The 25,351-nt window shown below is 32.0% G+C and overlaps 1 protein-coding gene across 3 annotated transcripts in view; it reads right to left on the reverse strand.

The window, feature by feature from the left end:
* Positions 1 to 22,268, reverse strand: part of LOC127702659 (uncharacterized) — an 86,352-nt gene extending 64,084 nt beyond the window's left edge. For all 3 annotated transcript variants that reach the window (XM_052206950.1, XM_052206949.1, XM_052206948.1), the window contains exons 1-3: positions 21,737 to 22,268; positions 10,493 to 11,731; positions 8,917 to 9,285 (exon numbers count right to left, since the gene is read on the reverse strand). In XM_052206950.1, coding sequence (XP_052062910.1) covers positions 8,917 to 9,285; positions 10,493 to 11,731; positions 21,737 to 21,838 — 1,710 coding nt within the window. In that variant the 5' untranslated portion in view covers positions 21,839 to 22,268. The remainder of the gene's footprint in view (positions 1 to 8,916; positions 9,286 to 10,492; positions 11,732 to 21,736) is intronic.
* Between the last annotated feature and the right edge of the window lie 3,083 nt (positions 22,269 to 25,351).

Below are 25,351 nucleotides of genomic sequence, written 5' to 3' on the forward strand. Positions count from 1 at the left end.
GGGTCATCAGATATATTTTTCTATCAAGATACTCTATTGATGATTGTGGCTAAGTTTAATTCTATTTGGCCCAGTAGAAATTCCTTAAAATTACCAATTCAGGGGCAGCAACCCAACAACAGGTTGTCTGATTTGTCTGAAAATTTCAGGGCAGATAGATCTTGACCTGATGAACGATTTTACCCTGTCTGATTTGCTCTAAATGCTTTGGTTTCAGAGATATAAGCCAAAATCTACATTTTACCCCAATGTTCTATTTTTAGCCATGGTGGCCATCTTGGTTGGTTGGCGGGGTCTTCGGATACATTTTTTTAAACTAGATACCCTAAGGATGATTTAGGCCAAGTTTGGTTCAATTTGGCCTAGTAGTTTTAGAGGAGAAGATTTTTGTAAAAGTTAACAGACGACGACGGACGACGGACGCCAAGTGATGAGAAAAGCTCACTCACCACTTGACCCTTTGGGTCAGGTGAGCTAAAAAGGGTTTGAAAGCTTAAAATTTGATTGGGTATGATATTAATTTCATTTTCAACAATGTTAAATTTAACAACTCCCTCGGAAATTTTTTAAAGTTCCTAATGGGTTGGACTATCTGATTTACAGTTTGATGGTGAATCCTTTTTTATCTGGTCCATTGTACTGGATACTTTTTCCACTTGGTCACTGATCTATCCAGAACAGTGGGCACACTGAAATGTGTTGAATATTGTTCATCTAGCTGGTGCTCCAAGCTCATAACAACTGACTTATTATGAAACCTTAAATCAAAAGAACCATGAGGTCAAGGACAAATGATATATGCAAGATGAAAAGTTCTGATATTAAAGATGTGGTCAGATTAGCATATTATCTACTATATATGTATAACAATCTGCATTTATTGTAGGTGACTCACACATTTATAAAATCCATTTTTATTCTGAACAAAAGAAGGTCATTCTGATGCCTTACTTTGATATTAGCTTGCATAAAGAACTCAATAGTGAAAAAAGAAAAACTTTTCCCATAAAATTAAGAACCAGTCAGCTAAATGATTTACGGTGTACGAGAATGTCAACTATAGTGTGAAAATACATGATTTTCTGGACTATTTTCTATTAATATATGATCAGACTAGTGGGACTTGGATGCATCACAAAATTATCAAGGTGACATAAATGACAATGTAATCAGATAATATTACACCTGTGTACAGGTAATTAGGTAAAATAAATGATCATTATTTAATATGTATTGACAAGTTCCTGATTGATCTTTAGTATTTTTTAATGACAATTAATCAGAATGTGACCAAAATACCTCTTCTTGCAATTCTATTGATAACTGAATATAGGATTTCTGTAATGGAGATTTGTATAATCTTGTGAATGAATAAAAGGAGATGTGGGGAATATATGTCAATGAGACAGCAACCCTTCAACAATAAAAACAACAAAAGCTGTCTGCATAGCGAGACTTATAACCCCTGTACATGCACTTTATTTGCTGCTGTGAAATTTAGTATTGAGACTATGACATTTGAGATTTTTGGCTGTCAGCATAGGGGTCAAGGGTCAAAGTCAGAGTGACCTGATTTTGTTATTCCACAAATACTGATCCTATGATGCTTTTGCATATAACGTTTTGTCAACTTAATTGTTATGGTACAAAAGTTATGCACCGTACACAAATCAGACAATGTTTTGCTATCGTAGGGTCAAAGGTCAGAATGACCTGACTTTGATATATGACACACCCCATCCCATGATGCAGCGATCATCATATGATGTTTGGTCAACCTAAGTTTGAAAGTTCAAAAGTTATGGGCCTGACAAAATGCAGGATGGATGGACAGACTGACGGACGGACAGATGGATGGACAAGGTAACTCCTAAACACCCCTAACTTTTATTCTAAAAGACATCTTGAGGAAATCTGTGTAGTACATAGTCATTTTCTATGTAATACAAGTAGGTCAAACATGCTTATCTTCAAATATATAAGGAGAATTTATAATTATGCTCTTCAAGTTAACTATAGAACCAATTTTTGAAGAAAGTAACTGACACATTCATTCTTACATTTTGTTGTTACTATTTACAAGTCACAAGTTGTCACATCTCTTGATATAAAGAAGTTCAACTTATTCAAGAAAAAATTGTTGAATGTATTTATTTTTAATATATATGTCATTGCTAGTTTTGTAAATAAACAGAAGGCTAAAGCAAAAAGGAACAAATTTTGTTTATAAATTTTTATAACTTTGTCGTGTAAAATATAAGCTGAATACAGAATAACTTTGTCAAGTAAAATTTAAGCTGAATACAGATACACACATAGAACTTCTAAAAACCTCTTGGATATTTGCAATAAATTAAAGCGTAGAACACATGTGACAAAGTTTAAATCTATGGTAAATCACCTGTAACAATGAGGTTATGGAACCAATTTTCCAATCCATTACAGACAATTACCTATTGGTATAGGACCCTACCCTTGTAATACACAGATAACTACTTTTGGTATAGGACCCTACCCTTGTAATACGATGACCATGTTGTCTGTGGATATAGATGTATCATATATTTATCTAATATGTCAATCAGAAAACTTAACATACCGTGTGTGATACCTAATTTCACGATTTCAAAACGAAATTTTTATATTCAAAAAGATATCATTTATTGAAACACAAAACGATGACACCACTGAACATAAGAAAACAATAATATTGACTTTCATTCATGTGAAAGGTAAAAATCTGCTAATGGGGTGAATAAACAAAAGGTCTTACTTAAATTTCATGGGTGTTTTCTTTTGTCTTATTTCCTTATTATTTAATGGTCAATCTTAATTGCTTTTTAATACAAGTGAAATATGATTATTCATGTCTCCATATTGCTTTTTCACTTGAGTAATATACACTGATTTAGATCAGAAGAAATATTATGTTTACAAATATATACCATAAAAATGTAAATTTCTTTTGATAAATGATCTTAAATAGAACTATTTTCTTACAATGTTTCTGTGAGAAGTGATAAAGCAAAATTAAAAATTGTGAAAATTAACACCAAATAATACACTTTAAATCTATTCAATTCCAAACCAGAAAAATATATTTTCAAAAGTATCTATATGGTAAATCTAAACTAATTTTCAACTCAATGTGGCAGAAAAATTGTTAGAAAGATAAGAAAAAGTCTTTTTCTCTTTGCCATGTTTTAAGGACTCTATAAATGGCTTCCGTCATTTACATGAATCAGGTATGAGTGTATATTTGACAAAGTACAATATCGAACCTCAATTTATGCAACTAGGACACTAAGTTAAATGACTCTGTCATGATTTTGCACAATATGTAAATGTATTGTGTCAACTTTAATTTGTACTTTTAACTTTGGTTTCAATGAGTTTACCAACTAGTTGTATCCATAAAATATGATGTTGAATTTTATAGCTATCTTTGCTACTGGAAAACACTAATACTAAAGCATATAGCATGCAGATTTTGTTTGGCATGGGAACAGTCACACTAAAATTCCAAAAACTAAACAAGGGTCATAATTCTTAGGGTGTTATCACATGGTTAGAATAAAGGGTCATAATTCTTAGGGTGCTTTCATATGGTTAGAATAAAGGGTCATAATTCTTAGGATGCTATCACATGGTTAGAATAAAGGGTCATAATTCTTAGGGTGCTATCACATGGTTAGAAGCAAGGGTCATAATTCTTAGGATGCTATCACATGGTTAGAAGCAAGGGTCATAATTCTTAGGATGCTATCACATGGTTAGAAGCAAGGGTCATAATTCTTAGAATGCTATCACATGGTTAGAATAAAGGGTCATAATTCTTAGGGTGCTATCACATGGTTAGAAGCAAGGGTCATAATTCTTAGGATGCTATCACATGGGTAGAAGCAAGGGTCATAATTCTTAGGATGCTATCACATGGGTAGAAGCAAGGGTCATAATTCTTAGGATGCTATCACATGGTTAGAAGCAAGGGTCATAATTCTTAGGATGCTATCACATGGTTAGAAGCAAGGGTCATAATTCTTAGGGTGCTTTCACATGGTTGGGAGCAAGGGTCATAATTCTTAGGGTGCTTTCACATGGTTACTAGCAAGAATAGACCCTGAACAGCCACTATGATTCATGCAACATGAACAAGATTCCCTGTATTAATTATACTTCCATATAAATGAAGAGAACACATCAACACTACACTTAATCAATCACATGTTTGCAATAATGAAAATATCCTAATAATTTCAGAATGAAAAGTATAAATTTGTCTGTGTGAACCCAGCCAAGTTTAGTAAGAAGTAACATATAAGTAAAATTACAAACATGAATAACAATGTCATGATACATTCATAAGGTCATTTTCCTTTAGAATCAGTAACCCTATAAGTATTGCTACAAATACTACTTAATTATTTGTCAAAATAAATATACCTCAAAAAATTTTTCCATCCTAATAAAATGTATATATTAACCTTTTAAAGCTTTTCAAATAGTTTTGAACAATTAGATAAAAACGTTACAATTATATTAAGGATAATGTGATAATACCACCCAGATAGATATATCAGTCTAAAATCAGACAGGGAATCCTTTAGTTTAATACAAAATAAAGAGATTGTAACAAACAAACTTAAAAAAACAAGCAGAACTGCACTTAAACATCTAGTACGACTATTGATAATAAGATATTTATTATCTTCAGATCTTTTTTTTTAAAGTATTTGTAAAATACAAATAAAAAATTAAACTTAGAAAATATGTAAATTGGCAGCAGAGGTCTATACAAATGAAACAGAATTACTGCATTTATAAATTCTTCATGAACAAGGAATTTATGCTAAATACAAATGGTATACATTTAGACATTTAAATCACAATTGAGAAAAATAAACAAGAGCATCTCTTTTTAACAAATTCACAACTTAATATTATTCATATTCAGCAAACATCCATAATAGAGCAAATTGAAAGTAATATCATTTAGAGCATAATGCTGCACTGATCCATAGGTTTAAAATGTTTATAAAGACCTACTTTGCTTTGATATTAACATGCTATAGCACTTCCTTTGTATAACAGTGTTTTTAATGCTCAGTGTATTCAAGAAACTTTTGTTTGGTCCTTTGGCATAACATGTCTACCACGTAATATTTATGTAATATTTGGAACAATTCTATAGTCATAGCCTATTTATTTTTAAAAAAGGGGAGATAAGCTGCACATAAACAACTATACAAGGGGAGTTAATCAGTGATTTCTTTTTTTTTCTTTCTTTTGAGTCAAGATTTAAGTTGGCAATACTTTGAACACTGAATCAAACATAGAGCTAAGTTTGTTATTGTTATAATGAATGGGGGTGTTTGATTCTGTAGATAACATTCAAAACAGTCCTCATTCAAGTTGTAAATTTCAAGTTTTTACTTTACATTAGGCTTAAACAATTGTTTACTTATACCTTAACTATATCTAATCAAAAATAAATTTAAAATATTTTAGATAAAAATTCCAAATAATCAATCCTTCATGTTTCAAATTTTAAAACTTAAATATCTTAAGGTTTATATACATGAAAATAAAAAGGAAAACTTTGGACCTATTTTGTAACAATGCAGACAATGCTAAGCTTAAACATAAAAATATCTTTCATTTTTTTAAGAATTTTTTTGTAAGTTCGGCTTTGGCAAACAAAAGATTTTTTTAAATTCTGTTTCTAACTGAAATACTAGTTAAAACAATTATAGTACACACCCTAGTACTTAAACAAAAGAACAAGATTGAATTCACTCTTAAATACAATACTAAATAAAAAAACAACCCTATCACATGTATACAGATTACCTAATACAGATAACTATAAGCCTATTACATACCTACATATCTGTACAAAGTGATTCCTTTGATACTGACAACTTCAAAGGAGTACATATTACTGTAAATCTTATATCATTAAGTCATGCATTCAAAAATTTATCTGCAATAGGAATGGACTTATCTTTTTTTTGGGGGGTTAAAATATAATCCAAGAATTGTGACATTTCTAACTTATTAGGTCTATAGTGAACTGAATAAGAGGGAAACATTTCTTTACCTTCATTTATTTACAAACACAAGAAATAAATACCGGTAATGAAAATTTCTATTGTGCACATATTGGTACTACGGTTATAACTTTAACCAGTGGTATGATGAAAATTTCTGCACAAAAGATTTAAAAAATATAAATGCATCAAGATTCTGAAACTCAGTTTCCAATTAATGCTTCTTTAAAAAATATTTTATGCAATATACAGCCAAATATTGATTTATTTTTTTTAATTTTTTTTTAATACTTTATAGCTTGTGTTTTGAAATTGGAAAACATTACATTTTCTCATTCATAAATTTCTAATAAATTAATATATATGTACATACCTTTTACAATAGCTGTTCACCCAAAAAGATAAATTGTTTTATTACTGGGTAGTCTACAGGATTTATACCTTAATATACTTATCAAGGTATAATTATGTTACGGATCATTACAACTTTGATCGCAGGTGGGCATTTACAGCTAGTCATACTGATTTGAAAACATATAATGGACATTTACAACTGGTTCACAATAACTGAGAATATTATATAAATTTGCATTCAAAAAGTTTTGGTCAATTCAGATGGTAGATTTTTTTTTCTCACTCAATGAGTTACCATGATAGAAATTGTAAATATGGGATTTTATAAATCTAGAAATTGTGTCACTGACTACTGTGGCTATTCACATCATGCACAAGGCAATTTATTCATTTTTATTTTAGGTTTACATCTGGAGTCAGAATAATGTGTTCAGCTAAGGGGGCATGTCTTTGCTGACTAATACATTTGTTCTTTGTGAAGTAGTACATTTAAACCTCAGCTCAGTGTGTGGGTCTGGTACAAATCAGGATTCATATTCAAATCACATTAACATGCTCTCGTCCTGAATATGTATTTTATTTGTGCTGGACATACATTCATTCATATCATTACTTATCTTCACAAATAAGGAACAGTTCTATTAAATATACCTCTGAGAGTATTATCATCATATTAATTATGGTTACTTCAAAATGATAGCTTTCTAATTTTTAGGAGGGTTGTCTTTCATATAAATATAAAATCGTTTTATAATTAAGCATGAAAAATGCAAGATATTCAGTGACATTAATCGAAACAATAGTGTTAATATAAATAAATAAACTGTTGACACAGAAATATGTCTCGCCTTTTTGTTATTTTGATAGTAAAATGCAAATGTTGAAATTAAAATAGCAATACTTCAACATGTACGTTATGCAAAATATTCAAAGTCAATGAACCATGACTGAAGATACAAGGCAAACAATCTCCATGGAAATTTGATGTGCCAATGCTGATACAACAGGATACCAAATATCATTGACCTACCACTAGTGGTTCCCCATAAACTGACCTAATCACATAGTAATACATATAAATTAAGCAAAAGTTTCAAAGTCACTAGACCATGACTGAGGGGGCAGGGCCAAATACTATCCATGGAAATGAGATGTGCCAGTGCTAATACAAATGCACACGAAACATCATTGAATTACCACTAGTTGTTCCCCATAAACTGACCTAATCACAAACTAATACATTGTTGACAATGCTGCCGCCAACACCATAAGCAGCATACCCATGTCTCTCTTTTCGACTCAGTCAAGGCGAGACTAAACCATCCAATAAAAATTCAACTGAACTTCTGTAGCATATCCTGATAACTGATTTCATTCAAAATGCAGGGATATATATACAAGATAAGGTCAATGTCAGAAAAATATCAACTATTTTTGTTTGAGGCTTAGAAACTGGGGAAGGGCAAGGTTTACCCCCAAATTGTGAAGAAAAGTAACATGATATGAAATCGACTTTGCACGAAATACCACTTTATGACTATATTTGGTAGATAAAGACAACAATAGCTACAGTATAAAAAGATAAATACATGCATCAAATCTGAAATCACTGACATTTTGCACAATTTACAAGATCTAGATAAATAACATACTTCCATTTAATGGACAAAAAGACCCTGAACTAAGATACCATCAAACTATTTTAAAGAATAATCATTAAGGTCTTCAGTTTTTTTTTTCCCTCTATTCCGCATCTCAAATAAACATGTGATAGTTCAAAACCATGATTTTGCATAAACTAATTATCATGATTATTATCTTAATTCTGTGAATAAAATTGTTTTTTTAATTTTAGCCATAGAAATCTCCTCTGTTTACTAAAAACAAGACTATTCAAATAGAACAAATCTAACTACATAGCAGAAAACTGATGCTCTTAAATATTATTTATATTTTGGCATTAATCATCATTAAGTTTCTCAAATGATGTGCCAACAGGCAAGTAGCAAGGACTAAGTAAGTTTCTTAAAACTTTTTAAAGCCATTAACTCCGATTTGAATAACATACATGTATATAAAACTCAATTAAGGATATGATCTGCTAATACAGGATTATTGGATTTACTTGGCTTGACACACATTTACAGAAAAAAACAAGGTTGGATTCTTATACTATGCTACAGTCTTTATGTGCCTGTCCCAATTCAGGAGCCAGTAGTTCAGTGGTTGTCGTTGGTTCATGTCTGTCATATTTGTTTTTTGTAAATTGTTTTGTTTTAAATTAGGCCGTTAGTTTTCTCAATTCAATAGTTTCATATTTTTCGTGTCAGAGCCTTTTATAGCCAACTATATGGTATGGGTTTTTCTCATTGTTGAAGGCTGTACGCTTGCCTATAATTGCACACATCCATTTCATTTGAACTTTGGTGGATAGTTGTCTCATTGGCAATCATACCACATCTCCTTAATTTTTATAATACTATCTGGTTATATTTCTTTTCACTGCTCTTACCTTTTTGAATGTTTTGATGAGTTCTAGGGCTGGGTCTAGGAAGGTATCACAGAAATACAACATATAACCACTGTATTTGGTATTCAGCTGTACCACAGCCTCTCTTACAGCTTCATCTGTACATTCTCCATATACAGCTCTCAGTTTACTGTAAAGGTACTCTGTATTATCCAAACACCTTTGTGTGGCATTAACTCTGTATGGAACCCCTTTCTGTTCTGAGTTATCACCCTTAGTTTCAGCATCCATGGAAACAGATGCAGAGGATTGTTGAAACCTTTTAAATGTTTTGTCAGCATTTCTATGACAGGATCCATCGGAGATCATATCTGTCCTGGTTGGTCTGTTTTCTGTATCCCCTGTATTAAACTGAAAGTATAAAAAATTTTTTTACTCATGAATAACTTTCCAAACAACAATGATTAAAGAAAAACATTTTCATTAGTTCTAGTCTAGATGAATTCTCAATACATACCAAGCTGACACTGGATTTATTCGTTGCATCTAACTTTATCAACTGGATTTCTGTGTAAGAGCTAAATCATAATAATTTTCATAATTTTTGCAACTAATACATGTCACAATATTATTTACATGTACATGATGTATATAAATATAGTGGTCATGTGTCAAAATTTGTCTGCAAAACGTTGTACATGAAAATGCAACTATCAATCTGAGAGATAACACCAAGGAGAAAGGTTGATACATAGAGATTCAGCCATTCAGCTGACTATGGACTGCTGTGAATTTTGTAGTAACCACTATCAGATGATCCATTATCTATCATGAAAGCTAAACAATGCTAATAATATTTTTTTTTTTTATAAATCGAGATAATAGAATATTGATGCATTTAGCCTGAACATTGAGTAAAGTAATCTGAACTTAAAACTTTTATGTTTGTGATAATTGATTTCTTTTATATCATCTTTAAAAGAACTATATCTTTGCAAGTAACACAAAAATATATAGAAACAGTAAACAAAACAAACCTCAAAAATATAGGACAAATATATATTCAATTGAAATATAATTGATCACAAATTAATTACTCACCACCAGATATTTCTGATCATTAATTTTCATTTTCTATCCAATTGCCAAACTCTACATCATGATTGTGGTAAAAACAATGGTTTTATAACATGTATAAATATTTTTTTTACAAATTTACATCTGTTGGTTTGTATTAATAAAACTCTTAAGTTTCAGACATTTCAGACTCTGAGTACATATGAGGATAAAATTTGTCAAATAAATGTACGTTAACACACCCTGTTTGGTGAAATAAATCTTCTGCGTGAAATCAAATATTGCTTGGTCTTCACAGAATTTTTTTTAAATTTCAGATGTTGAATAGTTCTAAATATATCCATTGTTCAAATGTGTCATTCTTAGGTCAGTTGGAGAAATCAAAGTCAAAGGTTATATTTAGTTCCTTATTAGTACAACAGCTCTACTGGGTATCTTGGTTGAACCTTTTTTTTTAAATCTGAAAGTGGTAGACCTGAATAATAGATACACAGCAATGTTACAAACTTTTGAAAAAGAAATTATCTGTAAATTTCATTACCTCTAGAGCATGTGGAGAGTCATTTACATTTGCTTTTGCACTATATTTTGGTTGTTTATCTCTCTCAATGAATCTTGAACTCCATTGTTTGCTATGTGAAAGAGACTGTCTCTCAGTCTTAACTTTCACACCCCTGACAGGTCGTAGAATTACTAAATGGAGATTTCTATATATCTGGTGACTAGGTGGACATGGTTTGGTATTTTCCTTAGCTGGAATGTCCTTTTCACTTGCTCCAACTCCTAAATTTGTTTCACTTCCAGAAATCATTTCTCTGGCGAATGTGTCACTTTCTTGTGAATCTTCTTCAACACAACTGCCAACTGGAGTTCTTGCATTGCTTTCATTCAACTCAGTTCTGTTTTCTGACCAATATGGTTTTCCAACAGAATCATTAAAATCAGTAGTTGGGTGTTTGGAATCTTTTTCAACAGACTTTTTTTCTAAATCAGTGGTACATTCCTGAAGGGAATCTTTTCCCTCAGGAACAGCCAAATCAGTTGTACATTCTTGCCTGGAATCCCTTTCTTTAGAATTTTCAAAATCAGTTGTACACTCCTGCCGGAAATCCCTTTCCTCAGAATTTTCAAAATCAGTTGTATATTCCCGCTGGAAATAATTTTCCTTCAAATCATCAAAATCAGTTGTACGTTCCTGCAAGGTTTCTTTTGCCATAAAATTTTCCAAATGCGATGTACATTCCCTCTGTAAATCTGTCTCAACAGAACTTTCAAAATCAGTTTTATTTTCTTTCAATAGTTCATGTTTCACAGAATCATCAAGATAAGTTTTATTTGCTTCCTTGATCTGTCTTTTACATAATGGATCATTTGAATTTGTTTGACTTTCATGATAATGATGATTTGTATACTCTGTTTGATTAGAACACTTGACAGAGTTTGCATTAAGATGAATATTACATCCATCATTACAGTTATTTTTATCTTGCCATGAAGATTCAGATGGTTGATTCAGAGGCAATAAACCTTCAGATTCATGACTGTATCTATCTATATGATAATCTTCTTTATGATGTTGTGTTTCACATCTTAGATCTAAGTGACTAGGAACATTGTCCTGATAATCTGAATCATAGTCTTTTGCTAAGCTTGCCTGGACATCTTTATACTTCTGTAGCCATTCATCCTCCAGGCTTCTGCTGCCATCAATATCCAAGTTCACATTAGGTCCATCTAAACTTTCGAAGTCACTGTTTTCATCACTGCTGTATTCAAGACCCTATGAAAATATTAAAAATACATTACAAGTGAAAATCTCATTTAGTAAGAATAAATTATCTTTAAGAGTTTTATAAGCAGAATGTTCTGTACATGCACCTGAATGACCATAAAGATGACTGCCCATTTGCAATCTCCCTGCTGAAAAGAGAAGGAACATGAAAAAGCTATATTTTGGCCCTTTCAATTTGAAATTCAAACATTTGTCAATAAGGATTTTAAAAGTATTTCAGTCTTTTTAATAAAATCCTTCAAATGTTCATCATAAAATACGACTGTCAATTATCAGTATGTATATGTTTGAATTTTTTTTTTTTTTAATATTTCAAATGTTATTTTACAAAAACTCCCATAATAGTCTCATTGTGAGATCTTGTAATTAATTTTTAGATATGAGCCACAGCCCTACCCTCAAAGCTGTTTCACTACAAGATGTCTTATACAAAGATATTAATGTGTGTAAAACATCTGTTTGCATTAGTCTTAGGGCTTATATCTTAATTTTGCCAAAAACTGCATATATGAGTAAAATGGCAATTTTTTGGTCAAATATGTCAATTTCTACATGTATGTGTTCTCCCCACAAATTTTGTATAGCTTCCTTGTGAACAAGGAATTTTGAAATAACATCTTGTTTCTAGAAATTATAGTATCACATCCATAACACAATCTGTAAGAAAATCAAATTTCAGATAGCATCAAGTTCAAGCAATATAGCAGCACATTACAAAGATGCTAAAAGGTCCTCGGGAGAACAAAGAAATCTCTTCACATACTTCTCCAGATTATATATTCTTGTTTCAATACAATTAACATAATTTGGAACGGATTGAAGAACTTTATTATTGTTGCAATTACAGGTGACTGATATTGACTCTCTTATACTTCTGACTTAAGAACACGGTCATAGTTCCTAACATGTAAAGGTACACTGTTGGGTCATGAACACACATACATTAGGAATCAAATGTAGAGCGACTATTTTTGTAAATATTTTGAAGAATTTCTGTTTATTTTCATTGCACACAGGTCAAATCAATTCAATTGAAACTTAAATAACCTGAATACAGTTTGTTTAGGTCTACTAAATACATGTTCAAATGTATTACGATACAAAATCTACAAACTTTCATGATCCATTTGGTAAATTAATGTTTTCAACATTTCTTGGTATAAATGGGAATGTTGGGTCCCACTACATAGGGTCATGCTGGCTGTAAGGTGATGACACAGAAGATGCTTTAGTTGGGTGTGACACCCTGTTTGGGGTCAGTTAGCAAGTATTTACTGCACCTACAAAACTAAAATATATAATATAGGTTTAATGTAGAAATCTACAAAAATTAGGAAACAATCCCTACTGGATCCCTCCACAATGAAGTGAACCATTTATATGAGAAAATATTTTATTATGAACCCAGTGATGTAAAGAACAGGTATTTTCATATCAAGGAAATTTTAAAACATGTTTTTCTTAATGCAAAGGGAAATAACTGGGGTTTTCACATAAAACTTAAAATTAATTTTTTCAATTGCCAAACATTGGTCAAATTTACAATAATAGACCCCTTCATACCAAACCGAGAATGCTCCATTTCAGGTATATCGATGACTTGTAATTATGATAGTACATTTATATGTTTACTTAAATTAGAAGTCTGGAATTATCAAAGTAGTTAATATAAATCAAACCTTCAGTTTCTGGTTTGAATTGTTTAAAAATTTACAATAGTCATTTCGGGGCCTTTTATAGCTTGCTGTATGGGTTTTTCTCATTGGTGAAGGCCGTATGGTGACCTGTAGATGCTAAATTTTACGCCATTTGTTCTCTGGTGGAGAGTTGTCTCATTGGCAATCATACCACTTCTCCTTATTTTTATAGATACATTTTGTATTAGGGTGTTACTGACAGATTGTACAATGGTGCAGTGAATGGTCTTTTTGACAAAAAAAAATTTACACTGAAAGGATGAAATTTCTACTAGATTGTTTACGGTCGACTTTGAACAAGGTGTTATTTCAAACTAGAATGCTTTTTAATTTTTTTTACTGAATATAACACTGAAATTTCATTCAAATATTTGTAAATTGTATAAAACATCATCAAGGATATGGAAATACCATGCCGAACTTGTCCGGGGTGTCTCAAAATCTCCCAGACAAGCAAATACATTCCAACTACTTGTCATGGACAAGTAATTTCTGTAATAGCACAACCAGAATGGACAAGTCAAATTGACACATTTTGAATGTATTATACATGGAAAAAGCATTATTTTGTGAATAGAAAGAAAACTAAATGCCAGAATTTCAAAATAAAAAATTAACAAAAAGCTCTCATAAAATGCTATCAAAAAAATTTAAGTAAAATATGTGGTCACCTTACATTTGTTCTATGTATTTATCATGTTTATAGAAAAAAAATTCTATACAATTCAATATAAAATAAATTTTCATCTGGTTTTATCTGACCTTTCATATTTGTGAAGTATTGCAAGAAAAGATATATTGGTTTGAATAGGTGCTCCCAAAAATATTTGGTTTTCCAATGTTTCAAATATGTTGAGATGAAATAAAATCAGTCTATAAATATATATTTCCATTAAAGGTGTGAAGGAGTACACATTTCTGAGTACTTTTGGTACGCTCAAACGATTTCTTTTAAAAGGGTTTAAGCACCCAATAAAAACTCACCTAGAGAAAAATAATTATTAATAAAATGTTGAATACTACCAAAAATGTTTGTGACAACTTCAACACATTTGTAAAGGTACTATTTTTAAGATTGATTGATTGATTGATTGATAACAGTGTTAACATCTCATGATCTTTTTTATTATTTATTTATTTATTTTGGGAAGGTTCATCATAACAATCATACTGTAACAAATGGACAAAAATTGTTGTGTTTCCACCTTGAAAATAGATAACTTCCACATTCAAATGTTTCATGCATTTTCCCATACATTTTGGATGTCATAATGATTATGCAATTACACCACAGTAGGAGTTGATTCTTGGATGGTTAATAGACCCATGGAAGTATTATATTGACAATATAATACTTCCATGATAGACCTTACTCTTTTATAAAAAAAAACTTGAAATTTGGTACATTATTCTGAGAATCTATAGACAAACCTGTACAGTCGAAAATGTTTTAAGGCTTGGTGATACCTTAGTATATATATATATATAAGAGTTAAATGAGGGTGGTAAAGGGTTATTTTCTTGCAATGTGTTTTGCCATTTTTATTTCACGTGCAGCCGTGAAAAAGGTTCGTTATTCACCGTGTTTCGTGAAAACGGTAAAAAGATCAACGTGCAAGAAATTTTAAATTGTTCGATCATCCTGAAATGGCAATTTTATTTCACGTTCTTCCGTGCAGATACCCCCCTTTTACGCATCTCTTAAATGCGTTTGGTATTTCAGAAACTGTAAACTATTTTGAGGGATTTTGAGATTTTTTTCAATAATGCAGAAGGTAAAATAAACACAAACCAGATTTTATTTTATACTGTCCACTGACAGTTTAAATCATAAAATTGAGAATGAAAATGGGGAATGTGTCAAAGAGACAACAACCCGACCGGACCAAAAGAGCAGAAAACAGGCGAAGGCCACCATTGGGTCTTCAACACAGCGAGAAAATGTATTTATTTATGTATGATTCATTGTAATTAATCTGCTCCCTGTGAGCGTTGTGATTAGCACTGTTAGTTTCTGTATAATTACATTTGTTGTGTGGAGAGCCCAAGAGGGGCAGTCATGCAGGTGATTTCAAAGATTTTATACCCATAAAAATTTAAAATCTAGGATGTCATATTACTAGTACGCGTACTATTGAATTTAACGAAAGATGGTAAAGTCTTGAATTCTGAGCAATATATTTAGTGGCCTTGCAGTAATTCTCAAACAGATTGGTCTTTGACAGAGGACATGTCATACATATTTCTGCAGTTTTCCATCTAGAAAAGTCCCGCCAAAAGTTATCTCCCCATCTTTCTAACAAGAAAATATTGTTGATGGATAAGTTTCAAAATCCGTGTCACAAAACGTGCGGGTTTATGAAGGTTTTGTCTTTACTCTTTCATGACTTTGAAACGTTATTTAAAGCTACACCGGGCTGTGACTTTTGAAACTAAGGGGACGACCATTAAATTCCGAAGGGGGGGAAAAGGGGGGGGGGGTCTTGCAAGGTCAGAATATTTATTTCTACATATATGATATACAACTTCAAACAAATAGAGCAGTCAAAATGAAGTCTAGTATATCTTCTCTTAATATGAAAATATAATAACATTACAATCAAGGGTGGATCCAGGGTCCATGGAAGATTACATCATATTGAACAAAATAATATTTGTTCAGGTCAAAAGGAGGGAGGATGTACACTGTAGAGCATCGGATACACCGCAGACCCAATGATGAAATAATGAACCATCGGCCTGAAAATGAGGTCAAAGTCAGATGACCCTGCCAGGCAGACATTTACACCTTGCAATCATTCCATACACCAAATCAGAGACGTATTATATGTCTCTGACCAAATGTAGCGTTGGCCTATTGATGGAAAGATATATATATAAAGGCGTGCCACAATTAAGGCTCTATATTAGGACCTGTTCTTTTTAATATTTGCTTGAATATTATTTTTCATTTTGTGTCAACTTGTAGCTCATTATAGATCATTATATAAATATATGTGCATGTGAAAATACTTTGGCATAATCACATTCTGATATAGACAATTCTTCTTACGTTGTGCTGTTACATCACTGTCCCGGGTTAGGGGAGGGTTGGGCGCCCGCAAACATGTTCAACCCTCCATATTCTGTATATATGCCTGTCATAATGCAGGAGCCTGTAATTCAGTGGTTGTAGTTTGTTGCTGTATACCATATTTGTTTTTCGTTTATTTATTTGTACATAAATTAGGCCGTTATTTATAGTTTTCTCGTTTGAATTGCTAAATACATTTGTCCTTTCGGGGTCTTTTATATAAACAGGCAATTGTCTCTGAAAAAAAAAAAAAACCTATATATTAAAGTATATAGATAAATTTGTTTCAGAGACAAATGCCATGTGTTTTATATAGTTTGCTTTGCGGTATGGGCTTTTCTCAATGTTGTAGGTCATACGGTGGCCTATAATTGCTAGCTACTACCATCATTGGTCTCTGGTGAAGAGCTGTATCATTGGCAATCATACCACATCTTCGTATTATATTTCATAAATACTTTAGAAAAAATAGCTTAAATTAGTCGAGCTTATCAATTGATTTCAGTGTAAATCATATCAAGGCCAACCCTGACAAGTTTCAGGCAATAATAAGAAAAATTCGTAAGGGTTCCGCGGAACCCAGTGTCTCGCCTACTTTTGCTGTTAATTTCAGGCTCAACAAAAATGAGGAAAAAAATTAATAAAATATTCCTTTCTATATTGTAAGTAGCTTCTGTCCAAGTTTGGTACAAATCCAGGATAGTTTATGAATCTAATAAATGTTTAAAAAACTTAAACTGCAGACTGTATGTAATGTTAACTGGAAGAAAAACTAAGTCCATTTATAAGTAAAATACAGAAAAAATTGAACAAAATTTTAACAAAATTTCCTTCTAGATACTAGCTTTTAATCATAAACAAGCTTCTGTCCAAGTTTGGTACAAATCCAGGATAGTTTAAGAAAGTTGCTAAAATTTTAAAAACTTTAACCACAGAGTGAATGTAATGTTAACTGGCAGAAAAACTAAGTCCATTTATAAGTAAAATACGGAAAAAATGGAATTTTTTTTTTACAAAATTTACTTCTGGATACTATCTTTTAATCATAAACAAGCTTCTTTCCAAGTTTGGTAGAAATCCAGGATAGTTTAAGAAAGTTATTAAAATTTCAAAAACTTTAACCACAGAGTGAATGTAATGTTTCTTGGCAGAAAAACTAAGTCCATTTATAAGTAAAATACGGAAAAAAAGGAATTTTTTTTTACAAAATTTACTTTTGAATATTATCTTATGATCATAAACAAGCTTCTGTCCAAGTTTGGTAGAAATCCAGGATAGTTTAAGAAAGTTATTAAAATTTCAAAAACTTTAACCACAGAGTGAATATTTGTGGACGCCGCCGACGACTACGACGACGACGACGACGACGACGCCGACGGAATGTAGGATCGCTATGTCTCGCTTTTTCGACAAAAGTCGAAGGCTCGACAAAAATGAAAATAAAAATATATCTAACTTATAATTGAGATGACAATACTGTATATAGTGAAAAAGAAGTTAAACTATTAGTGTAACTATTGATTACCAACTTTAATTTGATGCTCATATTAGACTTTTAAAAAAATCAATCAGTACACATCCAATTTTAAGCGTGTTTGCGGGCGTATGACATTTGCGCCGATTTAAAAAAAGTTTCGATCTTTCATTTGCGCCGATTTGATTCTTTCATTTGCGCCGATTGTACACAGGTAAATTACAGGCGAATGTTATTTTTTATTTATCATTATAAACCTCTTCCGTTAGCCAGTTGTACATATGTTATGAATTGTCAATTATAACATGTATATAACTGTTGTCCCCTGCAAATATACTGTTGTCGTTTTCATCTAACACAGAACTGTTGGAGGAAAATCCAGTCTGTTGGGCTAAGTATTAACAGAGTATAAAGACAAATCAAGTGAAACTGTAAATGGCTATCGCAATTTTTTGGGCTACCATTCCTTCCCCCAGATGAAATCGAGGACTGCTTCATGTTTGACATTAGGTCTGACGCTCCTACTGATGAAAAATGTTGTACTTTTGAATGTTGTAAATAAAATTTTACTCCGTAAACAGAGTGCTTTTATCTTTTAAATTGACTAATATTGCTAATTTCACCTTTCTGTGGTAAGAAGGGGACAACAGCTATATGGTCCGAGTACACAGTTATTTCGTAGTGCATTTCTTTTAGACCATAAATGAAAATTAAAAAAATCCCACCTGCGCTTTCTCAATAATATTTTTACAGTGTGTTGTACTACTTTTGGGACAAATTATATCAAAATTATAGAAAACTTCATCGGCTCTAACTCAAAATATGGACAATTTCATGTTAAGGGGGTCTTCAAATCTTTTGACAGCTTCCGAAGTGCTAATTTTTAACATTTTTCAGCTGGACCAAATCACTACTTTACTTTAAAATTCATGACCCAAATTTTTTTACAGTGTCATTTCACCCCCCTACTTACTATTTGAGTCATAAAACATGGAGAAATAAATTTGGAAGGGGTATAAAAAAAATCGACAAGTAACACACTGTCCACACTAGGGACTATATTCGTACAATTCATAACATGTGTACAACTGGCTAACAATGGAGATGATTTATAATGATAAGAAATAACATTCACCTGTATTCTACCTGTACACAATCGGCGCAAATGAAAGCAAAAATCGGCGCAAGTGAAAGAAAAAATCGGCGCAAATGAAATGCATATCGGCGCAAATGCAAAACGCCGGTGTTTGCATCGATAAAATTGGCATTAGACGCGGGGTCAATTCCAGTTTTATGTTGGGAAATGTTTTATTTTGATCTCATAATCACTGAATTTTATAAACGTATTGGAAAATATTTAACGAAATTAGGTAGATTTACTATTTACTATTCGTTTAGTTTAGTTGTTTAACTAATCTTCTTTCAGTTATTTATATAAATAACTTATCTCTATCAGCTTTTTAATGTTGCCAACCGTTTAACGTTTGCTTTTGTCTTTTATCCTTTAAATGCATAATTCAATGTGTGTGTTTAAGCTGCTTCATTGAATCTTTGTGTCATATGTATGCATACTTTGAATTTTTGCTTTCTATGTGTTTAAATTGTATGTGTTAATGTGTTAATGTGTTAATATGAAATGTTCTATGTGTTTTTGGTTTGTCGGTTTTAGAAGCTCTCCAAAGATTATGTTTGCAATTTTCTTGTGTGTGCCGAATTAAAATAAAGCGTCTCATATCTAATATTTATAATCATGGCAAATTGTAATTACTGTCCACTTGTGTGGCATCTTTGTAGTAATTGTAATACATGAAAAATGGAGAAAATAAGGAACATGCCTTATTATTTATTCATGAGGAGTATTGTAGCACATACTTATAACTAAACCAAAATTACCAAGTTTAAAAATCAGTAGACTAAGAATGGCAGCAATAGAGGTATACACAATTGTAAAATAAACAATGTCCAATGTATTTACATGACCTTAACGAAATAAAAAAAGGGTACGTAGCTATTCTTTCAGAATTGACAAAATTGCTGATATTTACAGAGCTGCACTCATTCAGATATGCAAGAGCCAAACTCTGGAACGAGCTGCCGAATAAGATCATGAAAAAAATACCTTTTGGGTCAATTTGAAAGTTTGGTTTGGAATTTGGAGGGCAGCTCGTAAATAAAGGCAACAGTAGTATACCGCTGTTCAAAAGTCATAAATCGATTGAGGGAAAACAAATCCGGGTTACAAACTAAAACCGAGGGAAACACATCAACTGTAAGAGGAAAACAACGAAATAACAGAACACAGAAGTGCAACAATATACAAACATCAATGCAACATTCATAGAAACGAACTATTAGATAACACCTGCCATATTCCTGTAACAGTGTTCCATCTTTAGATCTTAGTGAGGTGTATAATTTATATTTACCTTTACATACTCTGGCATTTACATTTTTGTTGCATAACTTTTAAACTTGATAGAGATGCTTTAAATTCCTTTAATGCGACTTACTTCATGAATGTCAGTGTGTCTACATTTTATGTTTTTTATGCTTTATTTTGCTTATTTTAAAATACCTAAAAACTTACTGCATGTACTTTGCTAGTAATATGTATGTCTATACCGTTGGTCTCCCAAAAATTATCAATTTCACATATTTCAATATAATTAAAAAATAATTTGGTGTGCTGCATATTGCTGTTGAAGACAATATGGCAAATTTTACGGTTTTTATTATAAATTTGTAACGAAGGACGTCTATTACCAACCTGAATTATTTTGTATACGAAGGACAATATATACCTTTACTTCCGATAGAAATTTAGGTTTGACTAAGATTGTCCTTCTTAGACATGTTTTTGAATACTCTGCATTTTACAAATTCTGTCAAAATTGCAGTTATCGAGCAATCTTTATATGCATTTATATTTCGGACACATGTTCGAAATTTTCAAATACACCAAAATGTGTTGTAGCATTGAAATACACATTTGAATCTATAGTATAGTGCCTCTAAATTTTAAAAAAGATTGGAGAGCTTTTTAAAAATGGTCCAGGTGTGAAAAAAAAATCAGTGGGAATAAAACACATTACTTGTTGTTACAACCTTATGGTACACTATAAGACGATTTTGTGGTAATGTTAAATTGAGTAAAGATTTAAAGGATATATAAAACATATCATAGTGGGAATTAAATTAAATCTTGAGAAATTATAGTCCTGCCTCTTTGTATCATTTCCTATGAACATACTTTTAATTTTATGTTCCAGGTCATACAGATTCTAAAAAATATGCAAAACACTGACAGTGCTATGGTGTCCTTGACATTAGAACCAATCCAACCATCCTCATGTTGTGATACAAGCTATATATATATATATATATAGATATAAGAAGATGTGGTATGAGTGCCAATGAGACAACTCTCCATCCAAGTCAAGATTTATAAAAGTAAACCATTATTATATATATATATATATAGAACTGTCTTATTAACATTAGAAAATATGTTGTCAAATCTTTCTGATATATACTCTATATATCTGAATGATTTTTGACGATACTCCTCAGAGGCGGATTTGGGAGGGGGAGTGCACGGCCCCATCCCCCTTATGGAGCTATATTTATGGTTAATCCAGACTTTTTACTATACCACCCCAAATTTTGTCTAGTTTGGTGGCCCGCTTCCCCCCACCCCTTTTAAGAATCAAGGATCCTAATAAAAATAGAAATCCACGACACGATCTTACCTCTTCCTGGCTAGTCCGAAAAAAGCTCCAGACACTAGAGGCTACAGATTTAGATAGCCCACCGATGTATTTAGCACCACCAACCATCTGTGAAGAAAACATGTTGTGTTAGCTTGAATTTCCCTTTCTGAAATTTTATAGTTCCTCTTTATTTAACAAAAATCTTTAATGTGTCAAGTTACCTGCTTAACATTTATTTCACAGTTCTGAAGTATTTAAATAATCCATGTATAACCATCATTTCCTTGCCATTTCGAGTGAATTTACCATGATGCCATGTAATGTGTTAATTGTCAACTTGTCACCTTCACATTGAGTCTTAACAACATTTTAAAATGTGTAGGTTTAAGTTTTAATAAAGTCCTACCAATCCTCCTTAATAATTCGTATAATTTCACATAATACACAAAAGGTAAGAAAAAACACATATATTTAACGCCTCGCATCCATTATACACTGTCATCTTAGTATGTCACTTTGAAACTAATTTATTTTCATATATGTACAAAACGCATCTTACACCTGACTGAGACACCTGATGAGCTTTATAAATATGCAATATTATACCTGGAATACATCAAATGACACTTTAAATAACGTATATGTCCCGTATGTACTTTATAGTCTACATGTTATAAAATATCTTGTCCGTTTTAATGTTAATTAATCCACTAAACAGTGATCACAAGATTTTACTTTGTGTGCCTTGCCTTCGGTTATCTTTTTGTTTTTAACTCACAGGAGTATTGTACCAACAACAGCAGTCCTTTGATCATGCATGCATAAAGTAAAGTGACACTCATGTTTAAAAGGCGAAAAACTCTTACAACCAATGTTAAAACAAGCAACTTTAATAGTAAGAACATTACATGTTCAAAACAAGCACAACTTTATTAATGATAAGTTCGTAGATGAGCATGCTTCAACAATGACTGAATTGAAAGTTGCTGCTGAACACAACAATGTTCCCACTATGTATTGACTTCCTAAAAACTGCAAGAAACTTTATTTATTACGTTTGATGTCTTCAACTAGTAATTGTTAAACTACTCATGTTTTGGGTCTTCAGATTTTATACTGTTGCTAACGGTGAATGATCTAACAGGGGGGACTTCAACAATGAGCAAAACCAACACATAATGAAAGGCCCGAAATGATAAATGTAAAACAATTCAAACGAGAAATCTAACGGCCTGATTTGTGTACAAAACAATGAACGAAAAACAAATATGAGTTCTTATTTATGGCAAAGTTTCATAAAGGTCACCACTAAACACCAAACCACTAAACAAAAAAAAACATTTAACAATATCAGAAGATACATGTATTTAGATGATCTAAGATGGTAGATTTTTTTAAACAATCCTAATTTTTCCAAACGTATACAAATGCAATTTATTCATTCTTACTAAACCACTGACCATTGATTACCAATGTCCATTTTAAACGTTGATATTAAAACTCACTTGGTAAATGAGACAACGTTCCATCAGAGACCAAACGACGTATAAGTTTGCAACTATAGGTCACCGTACGGCCTTTAAAAATGAGCAAACCCATATCGCATAGCAAGCGATTAGCGGCCCTGACATGACAAATGTTTAACAATCCAAACGAGAAAACTTACGGTCTAATTTTTGTAAAAAGAAAATACACGAAAAACAAATATGATATACAGCAACAAATGACAATCACTGAATTTATTTTTGATTGTTTCTGTTGAATTTATTTTGAACTTTTATAGACTTGGGACTACTTAGACAGTGACATAATTTTTAGACATCTGTCTATTGTTAAAGCCTATGTGCTACCCTTTACTATTTTTCTATTGGTTAAACCTGTCGTTAGGTTGCTGTCTCATTGGCGCATCGCCCACAATGTTGTTATTCATTTTGAATGAGTATATAGGCCCTCTATAACAAAACAAATTACAAATGGATAAAAAAAACCAAGAACATTGTAATATATATAAATAAAATATTTCCGTATAACTGGACGCACCTCACCCCTTTTCCAATGCATTTATTATTTTAGAAATAAGGCATCCCTTTTTTAATCTCGATCAGTTTAATCACAGGTGATGGGTATGGACTCCCTTTTTCTTCTTTTCTATTTTTGGTGTGGTGTGTGTAAATATCAGATTGTTTTAATAATTGAAATATAAGTATAGAAGAGGAGCAGCACGAATATTCTATTGTTATTCTAAGATTGTTTGCATGATGAGAACGAACAAGGACACATAAAATAAGTTAAATGTCTTGAAATTTAAAGAAATTTAATTCAAAATATAAAAACACAATGTGGCTCTAAATGGAATAACAAAAGGTTAAACAAAGAAAGTAAGCTTGCTTGTGTTAAACGAGAGGCCAAAGATATCAAAAGGACATTCAAACTCATTGGTCGAAAATAAACCAACAACGCCATGACAAAAAAAGATATTGACCAAAAGACAAACAACAGTATACAAAACACAACACAAAAGAATGAGCAACACGAACCCCACCAAAACCCTGGGGTGATCTCAGGTGCATCGGAAGGGTAAGCAGATCCTACTTCACATGTGGCACCAGTCGAAGTCCTATTCGGTAGGTCACATTCGGGGAAAAGAGGATGGGGTTGTGGTTACGACAATTTGAACATTTCCGTCGTCATCTGTAAAACAGATATTCCATAACGGTCAACCAACTAATGATGGCGTCCTTAAAATTTGTGAAGGGTTGATATCAACTTCATTACTTTGAACTCTTGGTTTTATAGCTTCCTTGTGATCAGCAATCCTATCTCAAGGAAATCATGATAGGAAATGCAAGCCTTGGAATATATCGTTTCAACTGGGAAATATATACTCCATATGCAGGTGCTGCTGGAATGTTGCTACATACAATCTAATTAAAATATAGAACTCCGATTTCGTTATACTCTTATGAAGTATAACGAAATCGGAGTTCTATATCTTAATTAGATTGTTGCTACATAGAAATGGAAAGTTCACAGTTGGGAAGCTGAAATCATCACTTGTGTCAGAAAGTTATGTTCTCAATCGACCCTTATTGTCAATTTCTAGATGTAAGATATAAGGCAGACTTGACTGTATCTGTTGTATCCTTTATTTCAAGTTCGATGGGATAGATGCGTTCAACATAGTCACCATTCTTTGAATTATTTTATAAAGTAGTGAGAGGACATCATCTATATATAGCGGAAAGTGAAGTTAAAGGATAATGCTAGTTTCTTTTCATTCTTCCTATATATAATAAGCTTCTGTATGACGTCAGTCTCATGTGAATAAAGGAACAAGTTGGCAAGAAGAGGAGCACAGTCTTACAGTTGCTCACAGTTGTTATAATTCAGAAAAGAAAGAAAGAAAGAAAGAAAAAACATAAACATGGCATGGTTTATCACATCATTTGCATGATGGAAATTGCACATTTTTGAAAATCCTTGCCTCCAATTTTACTCGCTTAAAAAAAAGTTTTAGAACTACAGATATTGAAATCCCTCAAGGAAATCCGGAATACAGAAATTTGATCCAGTTTCTCTGATCCAGTTTCTCTGACTCAGAGATACGACACCCCTTTCCCATTTCCCGGTAAGACAGTCTAAGACTTTATTTGA

The sequence above is a fragment of the Mytilus californianus genome, unplaced genomic scaffold (genome assembly GCF_021869535.1).
Source record: "Mytilus californianus isolate M0D057914Y unplaced genomic scaffold, xbMytCali1.0.p SCAF_5, whole genome shotgun sequence".
NCBI classification, from domain to species: Eukaryota; Metazoa; Mollusca; class Bivalvia; order Mytilida; family Mytilidae; genus Mytilus; species Mytilus californianus.